At 45.0% G+C, this 21,041-nt stretch overlaps 2 protein-coding genes across 11 annotated transcripts in view; one reads left to right on the top strand and one right to left on the bottom strand.

Moving 5' to 3' along the window:
• GJC1 (gap junction protein gamma 1) overlaps window positions 1-16,143 on the top strand; it is a 33,099-nt gene extending 16,956 nt beyond the window's left edge. For 2 of the 10 annotated variants that reach the window (XM_077969461.1, XM_028835703.2), the window contains exons 2-4: window positions 6,204-6,279; window positions 8,146-10,932; window positions 15,690-16,143. In XM_077969461.1, coding sequence (XP_077825587.1) covers window positions 8,166-9,356 — 1,191 coding nt within the window. In that variant the 5' untranslated portion in view covers window positions 6,204-6,279; window positions 8,146-8,165 and the 3' untranslated portion in view covers window positions 9,357-10,932; window positions 15,690-16,143. 10 annotated transcript variants of the gene reach the window in all.
• CCDC103 (coiled-coil domain containing 103) overlaps window positions 1-21,041 on the bottom strand; it is a 144,803-nt gene that overhangs the window by 84,662 nt on the left and 39,100 nt on the right. The window lies entirely within an intron of this gene.

Here is a 21,041-nt window from a genome sequence, read left to right as displayed (position 1 = left end):
ATTTTTAGTAGAGATAGGGTTTCGCCATGTTGGCCAGGTTGGTCTCAAACTCCTGACCTTAGGTGATCCACCCGCCTTGGCCTCCCAAAGTGCTAGGATTACAGGCATGAGCCATCGCTCCCGGCCCTATGTCCTGAATTTTAGGCACCTGTTCAGGTCCCTTGTGTAGACCATTTCCTCACTTGTGCACTGATCAGTTCTGAAGACTGAGGGGCCCCTCTGCAGATCTCCAGGGTTTTTTGTGTGTGAGTGAGTGAATCCTTTTGAATTATGGGCTTCCATGAATTGCAGCATTCTTTAAAAAAATAATTTAAGAAGCCATTCAAGAAAAAAGTAGATAAAATAATGGTTCAGGGCTGGGTGCGGTGGCTCATGCCTGTAATCCCAGCACTTTGGGAGGCTGAGGTGGGTGGATCACAAGGTCAGGAGATTGAGACCATCCTGGCTAACATGGTGAGGCCACGTCTCCACTAAAAATAAAAAAATTAGCTGGGCATGGTGGCGGGCGCCTATAGTCTCGGGAGGCTGAGGCAGGAGAATGGCGTGAACCCGGGAGGCAGAGCTTGCAGTGAGCTGAGATCATGCCACTGCACTCCAGCCTGGGAGACAGAGCAAGACTCTGTCTCAAATAATAATAATAATAATAATTATGGTTCAGGAGAAAGGAAACTTCAGCGGAGCAAGAACCGGCTTTTTTTCACAGTGAGACCACAATTGGTAGTGACATATTCTATTTAGAAATGTTAATTCCAGAACCTGCCTTCTGCTTCTTGAAATGATCTTAATTTCTCTGGTGGAGTATTGTACTCTGTAACATTGTAAGCCAATCCTTAATGCTTTGTTAATACATAGCTGCTGGGGAGAGGGCTTGCCTAGAGAATGAGTGACCCATTACAGAAATGAGGACTAATGTTTTCAAAATGTTTCCCAGACCACAGTCATCCCCCAGGAATTATTTGACATTTCACTGAGAGTAAGAATGGATAACTTGTGGCCAGGCATGGTGGCTCACGCTTGTAATCCCAGCACTTTGGGAGGCCGAGATGGGTGAATCACCTGAGGTCAGGAGTTGGAGACCAGGCTGGCCAACATGGCGAAACCTCATCTCTCCTAAAAATAACACAAATTGGTTGGGCATGGTAGTGTGCACCTTTAGTCCCAGCTACTCGGGAGGCTAAGGCAGGAGAATTGCTTGAATCCGGGAGATGAAGGCTGCAGCGATCGCAGTACTGTGCTGCAGCCTGGGCGACAGAGACTCTTGTCAAAAAAAAAAAAAAAGTAACTTGGAAGGAGAGGAAAGGGAAGAGTATCAAAGAAAAACTTACTGACTCGACGGGTAAAAACAGTGGTGATACTGCCATTCATTTTAGGAAGCCCATGGTTCTTTATTTTAGAAAGACAGTTGTGGCTGGGTGCAGTGACACACCTGTAATCCCAGCACTTTGGGAGGCAGAGGCGGGCGGATCTCCTGAGGGTCAGGAGTTGAAGACCAGACTGGCCAACGGGGTGAAACCCCGTCTCTGCTAAAAATACAAAAATTAGCTTGGCATGGTGGTGTGCGCCTGTAGTCCCAGCTACTCGGGAGGCTAAGACAGGAGAATTGCTTGAACCTGGGAGACAGAGCTGCAGTCAGCTGAGATCGTGGTACTGCGCTCCAGCCTAGGCAACAGAGAGAGACTTGTCTCAAAAAAAAAAAAAAAAAAAAGAGAAGGAGGAAAGGAGAAGGAAGGAAGGAAGGTTAGTTGCTCATCACCCATTTTGTGAGATGTTGGAGTTAAGTTGGTAAACATATTTACACAAAAAGAAATACAAATAGTAAACAAGTGTAAGAGAAGTTTGGCTGGGCATGGTGGCTCACGCCTGTAATCCCAGCACTTTGGGAGGCTGAGGCGGGCAGAACACGAGGTCAGGAGATGGAGACCATCCTGGCTAACATGGTGAAACTCTGTCTCTACTAAAAATACCAAAAATTAGCCGGGCGTGGTTGCGCATGCCTATAGTCCCAGCTCTTCGGGAGGCTGAGGCAGGAGAATGGTGTGAACCTGGGAGGTGGAGGGTGCAGTGAGCTGAAATTGTGCCACAGAACTCCAGCCTGGGCGACAGTGAGACTCTGTCTCAATTTAAAAAAAAAAAGAGAAAGCCAGGCATGGTGACTCACGCCTGTAATCCCAGCACTTTGGAAGGCCAAGGCGGGCAGATCACGAGGTCAGGAGATCGAGACCAACCTGGCTAACACGGTGAAACCCCGTCTCTACTAAAAATACAAAAAATTAGCCGGGCGTGGTGGTGGGCGCCTGTAGTCCCAGCTACTCGGGAGGCTGAGGCAAGAGAATGGCATGAACCTGCGAGGTGGAGCTTGCAGTGAGCCGAGATTGTGCCACTGCACTCCAGCCTGGGCTACAGAGCCAGACTCTGTCTCAAAAAAAAATAAAGTTCATTTTTACTACTAGATCCCTTTGTAAATTAATGTTTTTTGGAAAGAGTATTCATTTAGATAAAGACTAGAAGGACATAAGGAAAACCAAAACATTTGTAAGTAGCTGTGATTATGGGGTTTTTTGTGTGTTTGTTTCTTTTAACCCATTTATGTCTGAGATTGCAATTTTTTGAATTTGAAAAAATCAGACCTTGGCAATGATCTTGAGAAGTAGGATATAAATAACTCCCACATGCTTAGCGTTCCAATAATGGAACAATAGGCATACATGGGTTTTAATGTTATGGGCGTTTTGTTTTGTTTTGTTTTTTGAGACAGAGTCTTGCTCTGTTGTCAGGCTGGAGTGCAGTGGCGCAGTCTCGACTCACTGCAACCTCTGCCTCCCTACTTCAAGCCGTTCTCCTGCCTCAGCCTCCTGAGTAGCTGGGACTACAGGTGTGTGCCACCACACCCGGCTAATTTTTTTGTGTTTTTAGTAGAGACACGGTTTCACCATGTTGGCCAGACTGGTCTCGGTATCCTGACCTGGTGATCCATCCGCCTCAGCCTCCCAAAGTGCTGGGATTACAGGCGTGAGCCACCGCACCCAGCCGGGTTTTTTTTTTTCTTTTTTTTTTGAGATGGAGTTTTGCTCTTTCCCAGGTGGAGTGCAATGGCACGATCTTGGCTCACTGCAACATCCGCCTCCCGGGTACAAGCCATTCTCCTGCCTCATTCTCCCGAGTAGCTGGGATTATGGGCACGCACCACCATGCCCGACTAATTTTGTGTTTTTAGTAGAGACAGGGTTTCACCATGTTAGCCAGGCCAGTCTCAAACTCCCGACCTCAGGTGATCCACCCGCCTCAGCCTCCCAAGGTGCTGGGATTACAGGCGTGAGCCAGCGCGCCCGGCCTATTTTTTTCCCCACAGAGTTATATTAAGAGAAAGACCGGGCACAGTGGCTCATGCTCGTAATCTTAGTACTTTGGAAGGCCGAGGCAGGCAGATCACTTGAGCCCAGGAGTTGAGAACCAGCCTGGGTAACATGGCAAAACCTCTTCTCTACAAAAAATACAAAAATTAGCCAGGCATGGTGGCATGCAACTGTGGTCTCAGGTATTTGGGAAGCTCAGGTGAGAGGATCACCTGAATCTGGGGAGGTTGAGGCTGCAGTGAGCTGAGATCGTGTCGCCGCACTCCAGCCTGGATAACAAAGAGACCTTGTCTCCAAAAAAAAAAAAAAAAAAAAAAAAAAAAAAAAAAAAAGGCCAGGTTCAGTGACTCATGCCTGTAATCCCAGCACTTTGGGAGGCCGAGGCAGGCAGATTACCTGAGGTCAGGAGTTCAAAACCAGCCTGGCCAACATGGTGAAAACCCCGTCTCTGCTAAAAATACAAAAATCAGCCGGGCGTAGTGGCTCATGCCTGCGATCCCAGCACTTTGGGAGGTGGAGGTTGCAGTGAGCTCCAAGGCAGGCGGATCATGAAGTCAGGAGATCGAGACCATCCTGGCTAACACGGTGAAACCCAGTTTCTACTAAAATATACAAAAAATTTAGCCGGGTGTGGTGGCGGGCACCTGTAGTCCCAGCTACTCGGGATGCTGAGGCGGGAGAATGGCATGAACCTGGGAGGCGGAGCTTGCAGTGAGCCAAGATCGTGCCACTGCACTCTAGCCTGGCTGACAAAGCGAGACTCTGTCTCAAAAAAAAAGATACACATTTATCTTTGTGGATGGAGATATAACAGATAAGTTCTAACTAATTGTATTTTCATAATTTTGGCTTATTGGAACAAATAGAAATTTCAGGCTTTAGGGAAAATCTGAGCCTGCAGAGAATTTGTGGATGGAATCATGGAGTTCTGTGTTGGAAACCTGGCTTAAATCACCGTTTAAAGATTTTATATTATTTACTTCTTGTTTTGAGGTTCTATAACTTGTATATTCAATGAGAAAAGAGGTGGTAAGCTCAGTTGGGAAGCAGGACTAGACATGGGAGCTATACTGGAAATTCTATTGTGTTAGAGTCTCCCTCTTTTGCCCAGGCAGGAGTGCAGTGGTATGATCATAGCTCATTGCAGTCTTGAGCTCCCAGTTTCAAGTGATCCTCCTTCCTCAGCCTTTCAAAGTGCTGAGATTACAGGTGTGAGCCATCATGCTCAGCTGGATTCTTTTGTTTGTTTTGTTTTGTTTTGAGATGGAGTTTTGCTCTTGTTGCCCAGGCTGGAGGGCAATGGTGCGATCTCAGCTCACTGCCACCTCCACCTCCCAGGTTCAAGCGATTCTCCTCCCTCAGCCTCCCAAATAGCTGGGATTACAGGCATGCACCACCACACCTGGCTGATTTTGTATTTTTAGTTAGTAGAGACAAGGTTTCTTCATGTTGGTCAGGCTGGTCTTGAACTCCCGACTTGAGGTGATCCACCCACCTCGGCTTCCCAAAGTGCTGGGATTACAGGCATGAGCCACCACGCCTGGCCTGGATTCTTCATATGTAAATCTTTTTGCTTCTTTGTTTATTTATTTTTTGAGGTTTCGCTGTCACCTAGGCTGAAGTGCAGTGACACGATCACAACTCACTGCAACCTCTACCTCTTGGGCTCAAGTGATTCTTTCACTTGAGCCTCCCGAGTAGCTGGGACCACAGGTGTTCATCACCATGCTAATTTTGGGGGATGTTGTTGTTGTTGTTGTTTGGTGAAGACTGGGTTTCACATGTTGCCCAGGCTGATCTCAAACTCCTGAACTCAAGTGATCCCCCCTCCTTGGCCTCCCCAAGTCCTGGGATTACAGGCCTGAGCCACTGTGCTGGGCCATGTGTGTCTGTGTGTGCTTGTGTGTGTGTGTAAGAGGGTGTTGTTCTGTCTACCAGGTTAGACTGCATTGGCCACCACTGCCACCACACCCAGCTAATTTTTTTAAAATTTGGAAAGATAGGGTCTCACTATATTGCCCAGGCTTATATGCAAATCTTTATGCAGCTTCATGCCTGCACTTTTTTTTCCCCATTGGTCCTTTGGAAATTGTTCCAGTTTTTTTTTCCCTGTATCTTTAAACAACAAAACAAAGCACTCTTTTAATTTACTATAAACACATAACATTCAGGAATTGTTTTAAATTTATTTTCTCGCCTTACGGATGACATTTGGCCAGAGGTATGCAGAGTTGCCAGAGCTTGATAATGAGCATAATTCATCTTGGAAACTTTTCTGTTTTGCTGTTTAATCCAGTACGGATACAGGTGTTTTCTTTCTGTGACTTTTTGTGAGCAGTTGTATCTGTAAATCACCTCCTATGGAGACTGGTGTTCCTGTGACTGAGAGCCAGCTGTTGGGTGTTTTAGCTAAACAGCTTGCTCCTGGTTAGCTGCTTAAATCCCCCTGAGAGGCGTATTGGCTGCTTCAGGGAATACAGCAGACGGGGTGAAGGTTTTTGCAAGACCTTTAGTGACCCACTTTCAGTTTGCTGCAATTCTTCTGCTTTGGCTTTTTCCTATAGGTGCCAGAGTTCATCTGCTTCATGCTTTTACTACTGACTCATCTTCCTGTTGTATATTCTTGGACTGGTGACTTAAGAATCTTTAGGTCACCTGTTACATAGTTTCTCCTGCCACCTGTATGGGAGGAGAAAACTGGTATTCAAACTGAAGCCTGTTTCCATCTTATTCTCATTGATTTTTATGGTACATAGAAAACTTTGTTTCTTTCTGAAAATAGCATTTTAGTGATTCATTGTTTTCTGTGGCAGGAAGCTTATGACCTGCTCTTTTCTTTTTCCTTTCCAGAGGCAATCTGGAAAAATTGCAATCAAAACATCATTTCTCTAAGAAAATTTTGGGTAACAGAAGCTCTGGACAACAGGTAAAGTGTATTTAAACTTAGGTGGTGCTGACAAATCATCTGTAATCTGCAGAAGTAAACTGGGAGAGGGAGGAAGACAAGTTAAAAGTTAAGTCTACTTTGTGTTGGGGTTCTATTAGGGATTTCCCATATATTACCTCATTTAGGTGTTTTTTTACCTGGATCCTGGATGTAGATCTGGGAATCTCAGAAAGAAACTATCCTTTAAAATGCTATTTTAAGTGGATTTGCTGTTGATTGAATTTAATGTCCTCACAATTCAGTTTGGCAATCATTTTTTAATGTCTGCCATAAATAAGGTACAGAAGTATAATTTGTAGATTCTGTTATATAGTAAAGGGGTATAATATTTATTGCAAAACCATTCACTGTGGGTTTCTAAGTGAAACCAAAATCTGGTATGCTATACAGTCTAGCTAGGGAAGATCTTCCTAGTTCCCTTCGTCTTTTTAGTTCTTAATGATTGCCAGCAGTTTGTAGCTGTACCATCTTCTTAATCCCTTTTAGCACTTGTCTAAAATTTAAGTTTCCTAATAAGTCACCCCTTCACAGTGGAGTCTAGCCAAGGTGTCCCCTTCATGTTCTCCGTGGTGGTTTTTCTGTGATTGGACCGAATAACTATACCTGTGTGTTTTTTTAATCTCTATCTCACAAAATTCTGAAGGTCTCATGAAATAATAGTATGTGTAAAGAACCTGGGTATGGCCAGGCATGGTGGCTCACACCTGTAATCCCAGCACTTTGAGAGGCCAAGGCAGGAGGATCACCTGTGGTCAGGAGTTCGAGACCAGCCTGGCCAACATGGTGAAACCTCATCTCTACTAAAAATACAAAAATGGTGGTGCATGCCTGTAATCCCAGCTACTCGGAGGCTGAGGCACAAGAATCACTTGAGCACAGGAGGCAGAGGTTGCAGTGAGCCAAGATCACGCCACTGCACTGCAGCCTGGGTGAAAGAGGGAAACTGTCTCAAAAAAAAAAAAAAAAAAAAAAAAGAACCGAGGTCTGAGAAATACATCTTGATAAATAGTAGCTACAAGTTTACCTTTCAAACCAGAGGAGATGTGAAAGTAATCCATACTCTCTAGGACCTTGTAGGGCCAACAGGTGTTGACTGAGGTGAATTGACCTGCCTGAAGATAGTGGAGAGTGAGATGCTATTTATTCTTTTTTTTTTGAGATGGAGTCTTGCTCTGTTCAAGTGATTCTCCTGCCTCAGCCTCCTGAGCAGCTGGGATTACAGGCACACACCACCGTGCCCGGGTAATTTTTGTATTTTTTTTTTTTTTTTTTTGAGGCGGAGTCTTCACTCTGTCGCCCAGGCTGGAGTGCAGTGGCACCATCTCGGCTCACTGCAAGCTCCGCCTCCCAGGTTCGCGCCATTCTCCTGCCTCAGCCTCCCGAGTAGCTGGGACTACAGGCGCCCGCCACCGCGCCCGGCTAATTTTTTGTATTTTAGTAGAGACGGGGTTTCACCGTGTTAGCCAGGATGGTCTCGATCTCCTGACCTCGTGATTCGCCCGCCTCGGCCTCCCAAAGTGCAGGGATTACAGGCGTGAGCCACCGCGCCCGGCCAATTTTTGTATTTTTATAGAGACGGAGTTTCACCATGTTGACCAGGCTGGTCTTTAACTCCTGACCTCAAGTAATCTGCCTGCCTTGGCCTCCCAAAGAGCTGGGATTACAGGCGTGAGCCATCGCACCCAACCGAGATGCTGTTTATTCTAACATTTGTTCCACTGTGAACCTTGAAGTTAGATTTCAAGTATTCAAAGTAGTAGTTCCTAGAGATATCATAAATTAATAATTAAATTAAGATTTAATATATTTGTTGATTTTCTTTTGGTATTTTTCCACTTTTATCAGGGCATACCAATTCAATCACCATGAGTTGGAGCTTCCTGACTCGCCTGCTAGAGGAGATTCACAACCATTCCACATTTGTGGGGAAGATCTGGCTCACTGTTCTGATTGTCTTCCGGATTGTCCTTACAGCTGTAGGAGGAGAATCCATCTATTATGATGAGCAAAGCAAATTTGTGTGCAACACAGAACAGCCGGGCTGCGAGAATGTCTGCTATGATGCGTTTGCACCCCTCTCCCATGTACGCTTCTGGGTGTTCCAGATCATCCTGGTGGCAACTCCCTCTGTGATGTACCTGGGTTATGCTATCCACAAGATTGCCAAAATGGAGCACGGTGAAGCAGACAAGAAGGCGGCTCGGAGCAAGCCCTATGCAATGCGCTGGAAACAACACCGGGCTCTGGAAGAAACAGAGGAGGATAACGAAGAGGATCCTATGATGTATCCAGAGATGGAGTTAGAAAGTGATAAAGAAAATAAAGAGCAGAGCCAACCCAAACCTAAGCATGATGGCCGACGACGGATTCGGGAAGATGGGCTCATGAAAATCTATGTGCTGCAGTTGCTGGCAAGGACCGTGTTTGAGGTGGGTTTTCTGATAGGGCAGTATTTTCTATATGGCTTCCAAGTCCACCCGTTTTATGTGTGCAGCAGACTTCCTTGCCCTCATAAGATAGACTGCTTTATTTCTAGACCCACTGAAAAGACCATCTTCCTTCTGATAATGTATGGTGTTACAGGCCTTTGCCTCTTGCTTAACATTTGGGAGATGCTTCATTTAGGGTTTGGGACCATTCGAGACTCACTAAACAGTAAAAGGAGGGAACTTGAGGATCCGGGTGCTTATAATTATCCTTTCACTTGGAATACACCATCTGCTCCCCCTGGCTATAACATTGCTGTCAAACCAGATCAAATCCAGTACACCGAACTATCCAATGCTAAGATCGCCTACAAGCAAAACAAGGCCAACACAGCCCAGGAACAGCAGTATGGCAGCCATGAAGAGAACCTCCCAGCTGACCTGGAGGCTCTGCAGCGGGAGATCAGGATGGCTCAGGAACGCTTGGATCTGGCAATTCAGGCCTACAGTCACCAAAACAACCCTCATGGCCCCCGGGAGAAGAAGGCCAAAGTGGGGTCCAAAGCTGGGTCCAACAAAAGCACTGCCAGTAGCAAATCAGGGGATGGGAAGACCTCCGTCTGGATTTAATCCTGGCGGGCTTAAAACCTGTGCTTTTCATAGTTTATGGTAAGCAGCAGCTCACTGAATAATGACTTCCATTGAGTAAACATTTGGCTCTGGTTATCTTCAGGGATGCTGTTGGCTCATGATCCAAGCTCAGGGGACTCTGGAGGCGGGGCTGGGCTGAGGGGGAGAAACGGAAACACAGTGTTCCTGGGCACATGTTCTTAGCAATAATACAGTTGCAGAACTTTACATTTGTGTCTTCCAGATCTGGAGAAGAACAGGCATATTTAAATCATTCTTGTTGAACAGTTTTTGTATGTACAGTATTATGGTACTTTTTTTTTAGTATGAGAACTTTTTTTGTATTTGTACATTGAACTGCTGTAGTTATACTTTTATATTAAAGGGGGAAAAGTCCTTATAAGTAATGCCTATTAGGCTAGTGCTATTACTTTGTTCAGCAAATTCTACCCTGGCTTTAGAGTTTTTAATAGATGCTACACCTAATAAAAGTGCCTCTCATATTGCAGGAATGATTTCAGATGTGTAAGGAGACTGAAGAGGAGATACCAGTTTTTAGTCTTGGAAAGCGAGTTCACAGTATAAGGAGGTTGAGATCTTTCTTTTACATGAGAAATCTTTGAATCTCATTCATGCAATCAGAGTTGTAGCCAGTTTTTGAAAACCTTATTTTCAAAGGAAATAAATGATTCACTGTAGGATTCATTTAAATATCAAGCATCACCAGTATATGCTTTGACGGTGTGTGTATATAACTTAAAGTTCTTTCAAAAGCCTGATACAGAAATGTGTCCCCAGTTTGGTAGCAATGTGGAAAACCTGGCTTGAGATGATGTGGAGCTGTCCCTCAGAAAACAAAGCCATGCCTGGAATCCCTAATAGGATGCTTAGTTGTGAACCTGTTTGATTTGCCTTAAACCTCTATCCAGAAACCTGCCCGCTTCTCTCCCTCTGGTTAAGAAGCCAGTGGTGGATATTTTCTTTGTTAACATTAGAAATGCAAACATTCCTTTGTCAACCAAGAATACTCAAAGCTACTTGTATTGGAAATGGCAGAAGGCTTAAATCCAAATTTCTTATTTTTTATAATTTACCACAGAACTTTTGTGATTAAACATATTCTGCCAGTGGAGGTTTATACCTGAAAGGTCATGGAGTCCTCTGTAAATAGACCTAAAGAGAAATGCAGTATTTATTCCTTGTAGGCATAATGTGTTTGTCACTGACAAGCATTCATGTTCATCCCACTAGTCTTTTATCGCAGTCTTTTATCGTCATTTTCAACCTTATGTTGCAGAGCTTTGCTTTCTCATCATGTTCTCATTGTCTTAAATTTTGTGAGCTTCTGAGAAAGAGCTTGGTAAAGGTTTAAAGGGGCCTTCGTTCCACCAGGGAGCATTTTATTTGTGCGTCTCACCCTTTTCTAACGAAAGCTATTGTAAGCCACCTCTGACTTGGAAATTCTGAAAGTATGAATATTTTTTATATCTTAATTGTAAAATGCCAGTTCTCCATTATTTAGATGAACACTAGAACACTGCACCCTTTGTGCAGTGTTTTTCTTTGTTTCTCCATTGCATTCCTACCCCCACCAAGAAAATAAACTTAAGGAAATTTTTTTTGAGACAGGGTCTCCCTCTTTCACCCAGGCTGGAGTGCAGCAGCATGATCTCAGCTCACTGCAGCCTCTGCCTCCCAGGCTCAAGCGATCATTCTACCTCAGCCCCCTGATTAGCTGGGACTACAGGCACGTGCCACCATACTCGGCTAATTCTTTTTAAAAAAATTTTTTTTGTAGAGATGAGGTCTCACTATGTTGCCCAGGCTGGTCCTGAACTTTTGGGTTCAAGTGATCCTCCCGCCTCAGCCTCTCAAAGTGTTAGTATTATAGGCATGAGCCACCATACCCAGCCTAGAAAATTTAGCCTTATCTTTTAGCCATTCATTTACTTTTATTTGCTTTTAAAAAAAAAAACAAAAAACTTTAAATTTTAGCCCAGAGAAGCACCTCAGGAACTCTAAACATCTTAAGCAAAAATTAAACTCAAAGGAGACTGAAGGAGAAGTTTCAGAAAGTAATACACATGTATATCATGGGTAATTAATAGACATGCACAGCTTCCTTCAAATCAAATGCTTAATAAGGAAATTCATATAATTCCAAGAAAACAGGCAAAATTTTGAATACATAAGCCTAGGTAAGATAAAGAACTACCAGTTAATTCTTACGTCAATGGAGCTTCAAGCAGGTTTTTTAATTGAAGGACAAAACATGTCCATACATTTGTGTTATCTATTCAGAGCCTGAGGGAGAAGACAGTGGTTTTGCCAGTGGAAAGGTTGGGGATTTGAGAATGATACAGAGGGAAGGAGTCAAGCAGAAATGCCAGGAAGAACCAGGCAAAGACATTTGGCGCCAGAAGCATCCACTTAGTTTCTATGAAGAGTGCCCCTGGTGTTTCATCTTGGCCTGTTCTGATGAGAATGTTACCTTTTGTGTCTGGATAACTCGTCAGCTTCTTAAAGTACATATAAAGATACTCTGTCACCTCCCCACATGCACACACTTTTAAAATCTATTTTTATTCTCTTGCTAAAGTTGTAATTATGTCAAGAATTTTCTAGCTCTAACTGCCTTCTTAGTACATATCTTTCTGCCTTTAAAGCATATGAGTTTGCCAAAGTCATTTTCCCCTAATGACATATTGTGAACTTACATTAAGAAAATGGGCCAGGCGTGGTGGCTCATGCCTGTAATCCCAGCATTTTAGGAGGCCCAGGCTGGCGGATCACCTGAGGTCAGGAGTTCAAGACCAGACTGGCCAACATGGTGAAACTCCGTCTCTACTAAAAATACAAAAATTAGCCAGGCGTGCTGGGTGGACTCCTGTAATCCCACCTACTTGGGAGGTTGAGGCAGAAGAATTGCTTGAACCCAGGAGGCAGAGGTTGCAGTGAGCTGAGATCACACCATTTCACTCCAGCCTGGAAGACAGAGTGAGACTCTGTCTCAAAAAAAAAAAAGAAAATGAGCCTATTCATGTCTGCCTAACCCATTGGTGGGGTCTGCATTGAATCTCTAAGAATATTGTTCTGAAACATGCAGGTGGGGTTTGTATAAAAAGCCTGTCCAACATTTAGTTCCCCACCCCATCAGAATCATACTGTTTTGAATTGCCATATAAGACATGCTCCATCATGACACTTGCTTCTACTCCAAATATAAGTTGAGTTCTTAGTCCTTCACCTGCTAGAATCAGGATACAATCAACATGATTATGTTCCTTAACACACTTTGATTTATGCAGATGTGGTGTGTCCTTTGCTCTTCATTTTTCTCTTAAGACGGAGTCTTGCTCTTGTCGCCCAGGCTGGAATGCAGTGGCGTGATTTCAGCTCACTGCAACCTCCGCCTCCTGGGTTCAAGCGATTCTCCTGCCTCAGCCTCCCGAGCAGCTAGGATTACAGGCGCCGTCATCATACCCGGCTAATTTTTTTTGTATTTTTAGTAGAGACAGGGCTTCACCATGTTGGCCAGGCTGGTCTTGAACTCCTGACCTTGTGATCTGCCCACCTCAGCTTCCCAAAGTGCTGGGATTACAGGCGTGAGCCACCGTGCCCGGCCTGCTCTTCTTAAAACCCGTTATTCAGAAGAGATTTGTAAAAGAAATACGCTTTTTTTTTTTTTTTTTGGTTAATTCAAACTTGAGGGGAAAATTAGATAGCATTTTCCCCTAAAGAAATGTTAATGTTCATTTTGTGGCTTTGTTTTTGCTTATTTAGTTTTGCCTATTTCTTTATGTGTTCATTTAAAGCCACAAGTATGTTACATCATTTTAAGTCAGTTTTTCTGGGGATTTTCCTCGACTAATGTCTATAGAATTATTTACTCTTGATACAAATGAACTTTGCCATCCAGAATGATTCTCAGTTTTGGACTTCCACATAATGTGTTTTTTTTTTTGGAAGGACATCTGTATCTTTAAAGGGGAAAAAAATCAGTATTAGGTACTTCATTAACTCATTTATTCATGATATGAAATTAGGCAGATCACTTTACTTTTCCAAGGTTCAGGAGCCATGTACCTCTCAAAAGTGTTACGAAGTGGTTAGAAAAGGCCTCTGGTAAAAGGTGTTCAAGGACCAACCATTATTGGTCACTTGTTTGAACTTGGCGCTTAAAAAACAAGTTGGACTGTGACACTTGGTGCTGTTTATCACAGACATCAGTGATGGTCTGAAACACTCTAGCAGTTTATACCAAGAATAGACTTAATTTGTTATCAGTTACACCCATGATTTACTCGTTCAGCTTGTACAAGTCCATACTTCATGCTTTCTGTCTCATTTAAGAGACAGTCCACTTCTAAAAATAACATCAATAGTTGATGATACGTTTTTGGCTAGCCAGCTTTCTGTAAAAGGCAAGAATGTTAGACATGCACAGTTTCCTTCAAATCAAATGTTTAATAAGATACTTCAAGAAACGCCTTTTTAAAAATCAAAGGTTTTGGCCAGGAGTGGTGGCTCACGCCTGTAATTGCAGCACTTTGGGAGGCCAAGGCGGGCGGATCATGAGGTCAGGAGTTTGAGACCAGCCTGGCCAACATGGTGAAACCCCATCTCTACTAAAAATAACAAAAATTAGCCGGGCGTGGTGGTGGGTGCCTGTAGTCCCAGCTACTCAGGGGGCTGAGACGAGAATCGCTTGATCCCAGGAGGTGGAGGTTGCAGTGAGCCGAGATTGCGTCATTGCACTCCAGCCTGGGCAACGAGTGAATCTCTCTCTCAAAAATAATAATAACAAAGTCCTGGCATGCAGTTTGGAAATAAAATTTAAACTCATCTATATATAATAAATATGTAATAATTGACAGTCACCATCAAATGTTGGAATCATTGAATTGCATAATTGTACTCATTCCGACCACATCATGAAGAGTTTAAAGATTTGTATTTGGCCGGGCGCGGTGGCTCAAGCCTGTAATCCCAGCACTTTGGGAGGCCGAGACGGGCGGATCACGAGGTCAGGAGATCGAGACCATCCTGGCTAACACAGTGAAACCCCGTCTCTACTAAAAAATACAAAAAACTAGCCGGGCGAGGTGGCGGGCGCCTGTAGTCCCAGCTACTCAGGAGGCTGAGGCAGGAGAATGGCGTAAATCCGGGAGGCGGAGCTTGCAGTGAGCCGAGATGCGGCCACTGCACTCCAGCCTGGGCGACAGAGCGAGACTCCGCCTCAAAAAAAAATAAAATAAAAAATAAAATAAAATAAAGATTTGTATTTGCTGTTGTCCCTATGTAGTTCTATCGATGTTTGGTTTTGTTTTTTGGAGTTTGTTTTGAGAAAGGATCTGTTGCCTAGGCTGGAGTGCAGCGGCATAATCTCAACTCACTACAGCCTGGACCTCCTGGGCTCAAGCAGTCCTCCCACTTCAGCCTCCCAAGTAGCTGGGCTGCAAGTGCTCACCACCACACCTTGCTAATTTTTGTATTCTTTGTAGAGACAGGGATCTCTGTGTTGCCCAGGCTGGTCTCAAACTCCTGGACCCAAGCAATCCTCCTGTCACAGCCTCCCAAGGTGCTGGGATTACAGGCATGAGCCACTGTGCCCAGCCTGTTTTTAATAATGATATTAAGTGAGTTTGGTTCCTGTGTTATTAACGTTAATAATCGTACTTTTTTTTGTTTTTTTTAAAAAGAAACCATGGTATTCTAAAATCCAGGAGTCCAAATAAAAGAAAGTTCTCGGCTGGTGTGGTGGCTAACGCCTGTAATCCCAGCACTTTGAGAGGCTGAGGTGGGTGGATCACTAGAGGTCAGGAGTTTGAAATAAGCCTGGCCAACATGGTAAAACCCCCTCTACTAAAAATACAGAATTTAGCTGGTCATGGAGGTGCACGTCCCAGCTACTCGGGATGTTGAGGCATGAGAATTCCTTGAACCCAGAAGGCAGAGGTTGCTGTGAGCCAAGATTGTGCTACTGCACCCCAGCCTGGGCGACAGAGTAAGACTGTCGCCAAAAAAAAAAAGGAAAAAAGTGCACCAGTGCAGTTTCTGCAGAGATAAGTAATAGTTCTGGCTGGGTGTGGTGGCTCATGCCTGTAATCCCAACACTTTAGGAGGCCAAGGCAGGTGGATCACATGAGGTCAGGAGTTCGAGACCAGCCTGGCCAACGTGGCAAAACTGTCTCTACTAAAAATATAAAAATTAGGTATGGTGGCACGTGCCTGTAATCCTAGGTACTTGGGAGACTAAGGCATGAGATGAGAATCTCTTGAACCTGGGAGGTAGAGGTTGCAGTGAGCTGAGATTGCACCACTGCACTCCAGCTTGGGTGACGGAGTGAGACTCAAAAGGTACTAGTTCTGCATTTCAGATTTGGCTTGTTGAACCAGGCTATATGCTTCCAAGATTTAAAATGTTTTTCTGTATTATACTCTCAATTGTGTTTTCAAAAATATCTTACAGAAATCTCTACCTCAGGCACTAAGTGTTATGACGTGGGTAGCATATTGATATCGAAAACTTAGCTAGGACTTCCAGCCTTTTAAGATAATTTAAATGTAAAATTAAATGGTTAACCAGCAATCTAATGTCATGTGGTGTGCAGTTTGGATATTGCATGAACAGCTAAGGAATCACCTGTTCTAGTGCCAAAGATCACTCATTGCTAATTTTGTTCTGTACAGCTTATGTAAAACTTTCATGGTGGAGACAGACTCTGTGCTCAGGGCCTTGTCTCTAGGAAGATTTTGTCAATTCCAAATACAGTTTTGAAGATTCTTTTGTGGTTTGTGCTTCCTTTCTCAGAATTCGAAACCAACTGAAAATCAGCTGCCAGGAAATGTCATGTTGAGGATTTTACCCTATTCATATAAAATAATACCCAAGAGCTTAGTGATATACACAGGAAACCTAATATGAAAATCTCTTCCTCATACATTTCACCTGTAAGTTGATCTTGGTGGGAATACTTGAGCAGAGAAATTTCCAACTAAAGGTTTGGGCGTAAAAGATGCCTTTTTTCAGAGCTGATTTGAAGCTCTTCTGGGACTACTGTGGCTAAATAGGTCAGCATATTTGTGGCGTCGCAATCTGGAGAATATAGGTAGCCTGGTGGGGGAGGCTGGGGTCTAAGCTCAGAAGCTGGGAATGCACCCTTGACATCCCTCGGTTCTGGAGGCCTTTCCTGGAGCGCCTTCTGCAAGGGACCCTTTGCGGCAGCAGAGTTAGCAGTGTCATTGGAAAGCCTAATCCACCTCCTGAGAAGGAAACAGCAATGCCCTTTTGTTCCTTCAGACACGGGATAGCTGACTGGTAGGTCATGAACAGCTCACCCTCAGCAGCGCAGATTGTAGACTGGTCAGCCAACCATATTTGGTAATGAACTTGTGAGCTGTTTGAAAGCTATTGGAGCAGTTAAATCACTCTGGATCTGTTAGTTTTGAAAGCAGATTCTTTGGCAGATAAATCAGTATGGAGACTAATACCTGAAAAAGGTACTGGCATCAAATATGTTTTCTTTGCTACACAGAGTTTGAAAACTGTTTTTAAGGTTTTAAGGGCTTATATGATACTTTTAGGGTTTGTTTCCTTTAGATATCTCCCGTTGGAAGCAGGTTACACAGGGGCATGAAGAACATGGAAGTGGAGGCAAAGTTGGGAACAGAATCCAGGTCTGTACAATCCAGTATCCTTTGTTCTTGCAAGAGGAGGGTCCAGAAGCAGCTGTTAGCGGGTGCTCACAAGGGTTTGGGGGCATCTTTGCTGGGTGGACCTTGTATCTGTCTATTACAATACTTTCTCAAAATGTAACCATTGGACCATAGGACTACTTGTTAGAAGTAACAGGAATGCTATTAAAATATAGATTTTTAGGCCGAGGCGGGCGGATCACGAGTTCAGGAGATCGAGACCATCCTGGCTAACACAGTGAAACCCCGTCTCTACTAAAAATGCAAAAAAATTAGCCGGCCGTGGTGGTGGGCGCCTGTAGTCCCAGCTACTTGGGAGGCTGAGGCAGGAGAATGGTGTGAACCCAGGAGGCGGAGCTTATAATGAGCCGAGATTGTGCCACTGCACTCCAGCCTGGACAACAGAGCAAGACTCCGTCTCTAAATACTATATATACATGCATATATATATATATATAGAGAGAGAGAGAGAGAGAGAGAGAGATACAGATATATAGATTCCTAGTCTGGGCAACATAGTGAGACCCTGTCTGTATAAAAAAAAAGGAAAAAACTAGCTGGGCATGGTAGTACTCACCTGTAGTCTGAGCTCCTTGGGAGGCTGAGGCAGGAAGATCGGTTGACCGCCGAGGTGGAGGCTGCAGTGAGCCGTGGTTGCACCACTGCACGCCACCCTGGATGACAGAGCGAGAGCGAAACCCTGTCTGTCTCTCTCTCTGTATATGTGTGTGTGTGTGTGTCTGTCTGTCTGTGTATATTCCTTAGATCCATTGCAGACCTAAATAATCAGAACTAACAAGTTCTCTGGGCGATTCATTTTTAAAAAATCTTTTATTAGCCAGGCGCGGTGGCTCACGCCTGTAATCCCAGCACTTTGGGAGGCCAAGGCGGGCGGTTCATGAGGTCAGGAGGTCGAGACCACGGTGAAACCCCATCTCTACTAAAAATACAAAAAATTAGCCGGGCGCGGTGGTGGGCGCCTGTAGTCCCAGCTACTCAGGAGGCTGAGGCAGGAGAATGGCGTGAACCCGGGAGGCGGAGCTTGCAGTGAGCCAAGATCGCGCCACTGCACTCCAGCCTGGGCGACAGAGCCAGACTCTATCTCAAAAAAAAAAAAAAAAGGCCGGGCGCGGTGGCTCAAGCCTGTAATCCCAGCACTTTGGGAGGCCGAGACGGGCGGATCATGAGGTCAGGAGATCGAGACCATCCTGGCTAACCCGGTGAAACTCCGTCTCTACTAAAAAATACAAAAAAAAACTAGCCGGGCGAGGTGGCGGGCGCCTGTAGTCCCAGCTACTCGGGAGGCTGAGGCAGGAGAATGGCGTGAACCCGGGAGGCGGAGCTTGCAGTGAGCTGAGATCCGGCCACTGCACTCCAGCCTGGGCGACAGAGCGAGACTCCGTCTCACAAAAAAAAAAAAAAAAAAAAAACACAACCTTTTATTAAGATATAATTTACATGGAGTAAAACTGTTGTATAGTTAGAAATGCATACAGTTAAGTAACCAAACCAGAAAGATGCAGAATAGTTGCATTACCCCCAAATTATCTGGTGATTCTTAGGTACATTATAGTTTGAAAACCACTCATTTTTTAAAAATTGAAGTAGGCTGGGCATGGTGTCTCACGCCTGTAATCCCAGCACTTTGGGAGGTCGAGGTGGGCGGATCACAAGGCCAGGAGATCGAGACCATCCTGGCTAACACAGTGAAACCCTGTCTCTACTAAAAATACAAAAAAATTAGCCAGGAGTGTTGGCAGGCTCCTGTAGTCGCAGCTACTGGGAAGGCTGAGGCAGGAGAATGGCGTGAACCCAGGAGGCGGAGCTTGCAGTGAGTAGAGATCACACCACTGCACTCCAGCCTGGGCAACAGAGTGAGACTCCATCTCAAAAAAAAAAAAAAAAAAAAAATGGTTTGAAGTAGCCAAAATAAAAGGGGAAAGAGAATTGTTTTGAATTACCTCCTCTGTTCAAGAAGGTTTAGACCTGGTATAGCATGTGAGTTTCATCTCATCAGTCAGCTCAGAATGACTGCTGGCTGCCTGGAGGGGAGGCCTACGTAGAGGATCCAGGGACTCCTTTGGGTTCAGCCAAATAATCTTATCAGTGATTTTGAGGTTGGGGCAGGGTTGATGGAAGAGTGTGCCATCCCTGACTAGATGTTAAGCATATGTTTCAAAATATCTTGGATATGGGAGTGCTGGAAAGGGAAGAGGTGGTTCCTTTAAATGATACGGAAGGGGGTAAGGGAAGTGCTGCATAGAGGAGGGCATGGTTCCTGACTAGGGCTCCACCCCCACGGACCTAGGTGAGGACTGGCATTTCCTGCCCAAACGCTCCGCCCCCATCCCCTAGACCCTAGTAGGCAGACGCAGGCAGCTGGATGTCCAGAGGAACACACCAACAGGCACCGGTGCGCTGGCAGGCCACCGACCTGCAGAAGCAAAATAACGTGGAGTTTGGCCTGGGCAGTCAGAGGAGAGCCCAGGCCGCCAAGCGGCCGGACTCCAGGGGAAGACCGTCTCCCTTCTGGCTCCCCCATCTGCTGAAAGCTACTTCCACTCAATAAAACCTTGCACTCATTCTCCAAGCCCACGTGTGGTCCAATTCTTCCAGTACGCTAAGGCAAGAACCTTGGGATACAGAAAGCCCTCTGTCCTTGCAATAAGGCGGAGGGCTAACTGAGCTAACACAAGCCGCCTATAGACGGCTAAACTAAAAGAGCAAAACTAAAAGCACACACTGTAACATACGCCCACTGGGGCTTCAGTTATAAACATTCACCCCTAGACACTGCCTTGGGGTCAGAGCCCCACAGCCTGCCCATCTGTATGCTCCCCTAGAAGTTTGAGGTTTGAGCAGCAGGGCACTGAAGAAGTGAGCCACTCCGCCATCGCACACCCTGCAAGGGGACAAGGGAACTTTTCCTGTTTCATCATGAAATAATGAATTTAGTGGCTGGGAGGGGTGGCTCATGCCTGTAATCCCAGCACTTTAGGAGGCTGAGGCAGGTGGATCACGAGGTCAGGAGTTCCAAGACCAGCCTAGCCAAGATGGCGAAACCCCGTCTCTACTAAAAATACAAAAATTAGCTGGGTGCAGTGGAAGGTGCCTGAAATCCCAGCTACTCGGGAGGCTGAGGCAAGAGAATTGCTTGAACCTGGGGCGGGAGGGTGGAGGTTGCAGTGGCCGAGATCGCACCACTGCACTCCAGCCTGGGTGACAGAGTGAGACTCCATCTCAAAATAAATAAATAAATAAATAAATAAATAAATAAATAAATAAATGAAATATGGATTTAGAACTTCTGGATCATGACTATGACTAGGCTCATGTGAAAAGAATCATCTCACCTTGTATGTAAGCAAGAATTAGTGTCATTACTTATAAATTTCTCCTCCCTACGTGTCATTACTTATAAATTTCTCCTCCCTACAGTTAATGACATCTTGGAGGAACTTAGAAACAGGAAGTGACTCAGGATTGGGAAGCACCAGGAAAAGAGCTGCTGACATGACATGGTGACAAGCATTCTTTGTCAATTGACTTTTTCTCCCGCCCCCAGGATCCTAAGGAAATGGCACAGCATTTCCTTGCCCTGCCCTTGAGGTGCTATGCCTACTCTAAGCTAGCTAGGGGCTTGTGGAAGAAAAACCTAAGGAAGATCCCTGCTCATGCCTGGAGGAAAGAACTGACGACTTCATCTTCACCCTCAGCCAAACTGCCACAAGTATCCTTGTTTGCCTGGCTCTCCTGGGGCCATCACAGAGGGCTGGGGATGCTCAGAGCCTTAAACTCCAGGCGAGGCAGAACCAAGCAGCTGTTCATAAGCGATTTCAGTGCATGTCCAGTGACCCGAACGGGACCCGACCATGGGGAAAATGATACAGAACTAGATAGCTTTCTTTAAATTTTATTTTTAGTTTGTGTACTCCTATGGAAGTGTAATTTTATCTTTGTGCTGGAAACACTGAAAAGCACTGACAG

This window comes from Macaca mulatta, chromosome 16, assembly GCF_049350105.2.
Source record: "Macaca mulatta isolate MMU2019108-1 chromosome 16, T2T-MMU8v2.0, whole genome shotgun sequence".
Taxonomy (NCBI): Eukaryota; Metazoa; Chordata; class Mammalia; order Primates; family Cercopithecidae; genus Macaca; species Macaca mulatta.
This window is presented reverse-complemented; position numbering and strand designations above follow the sequence as displayed.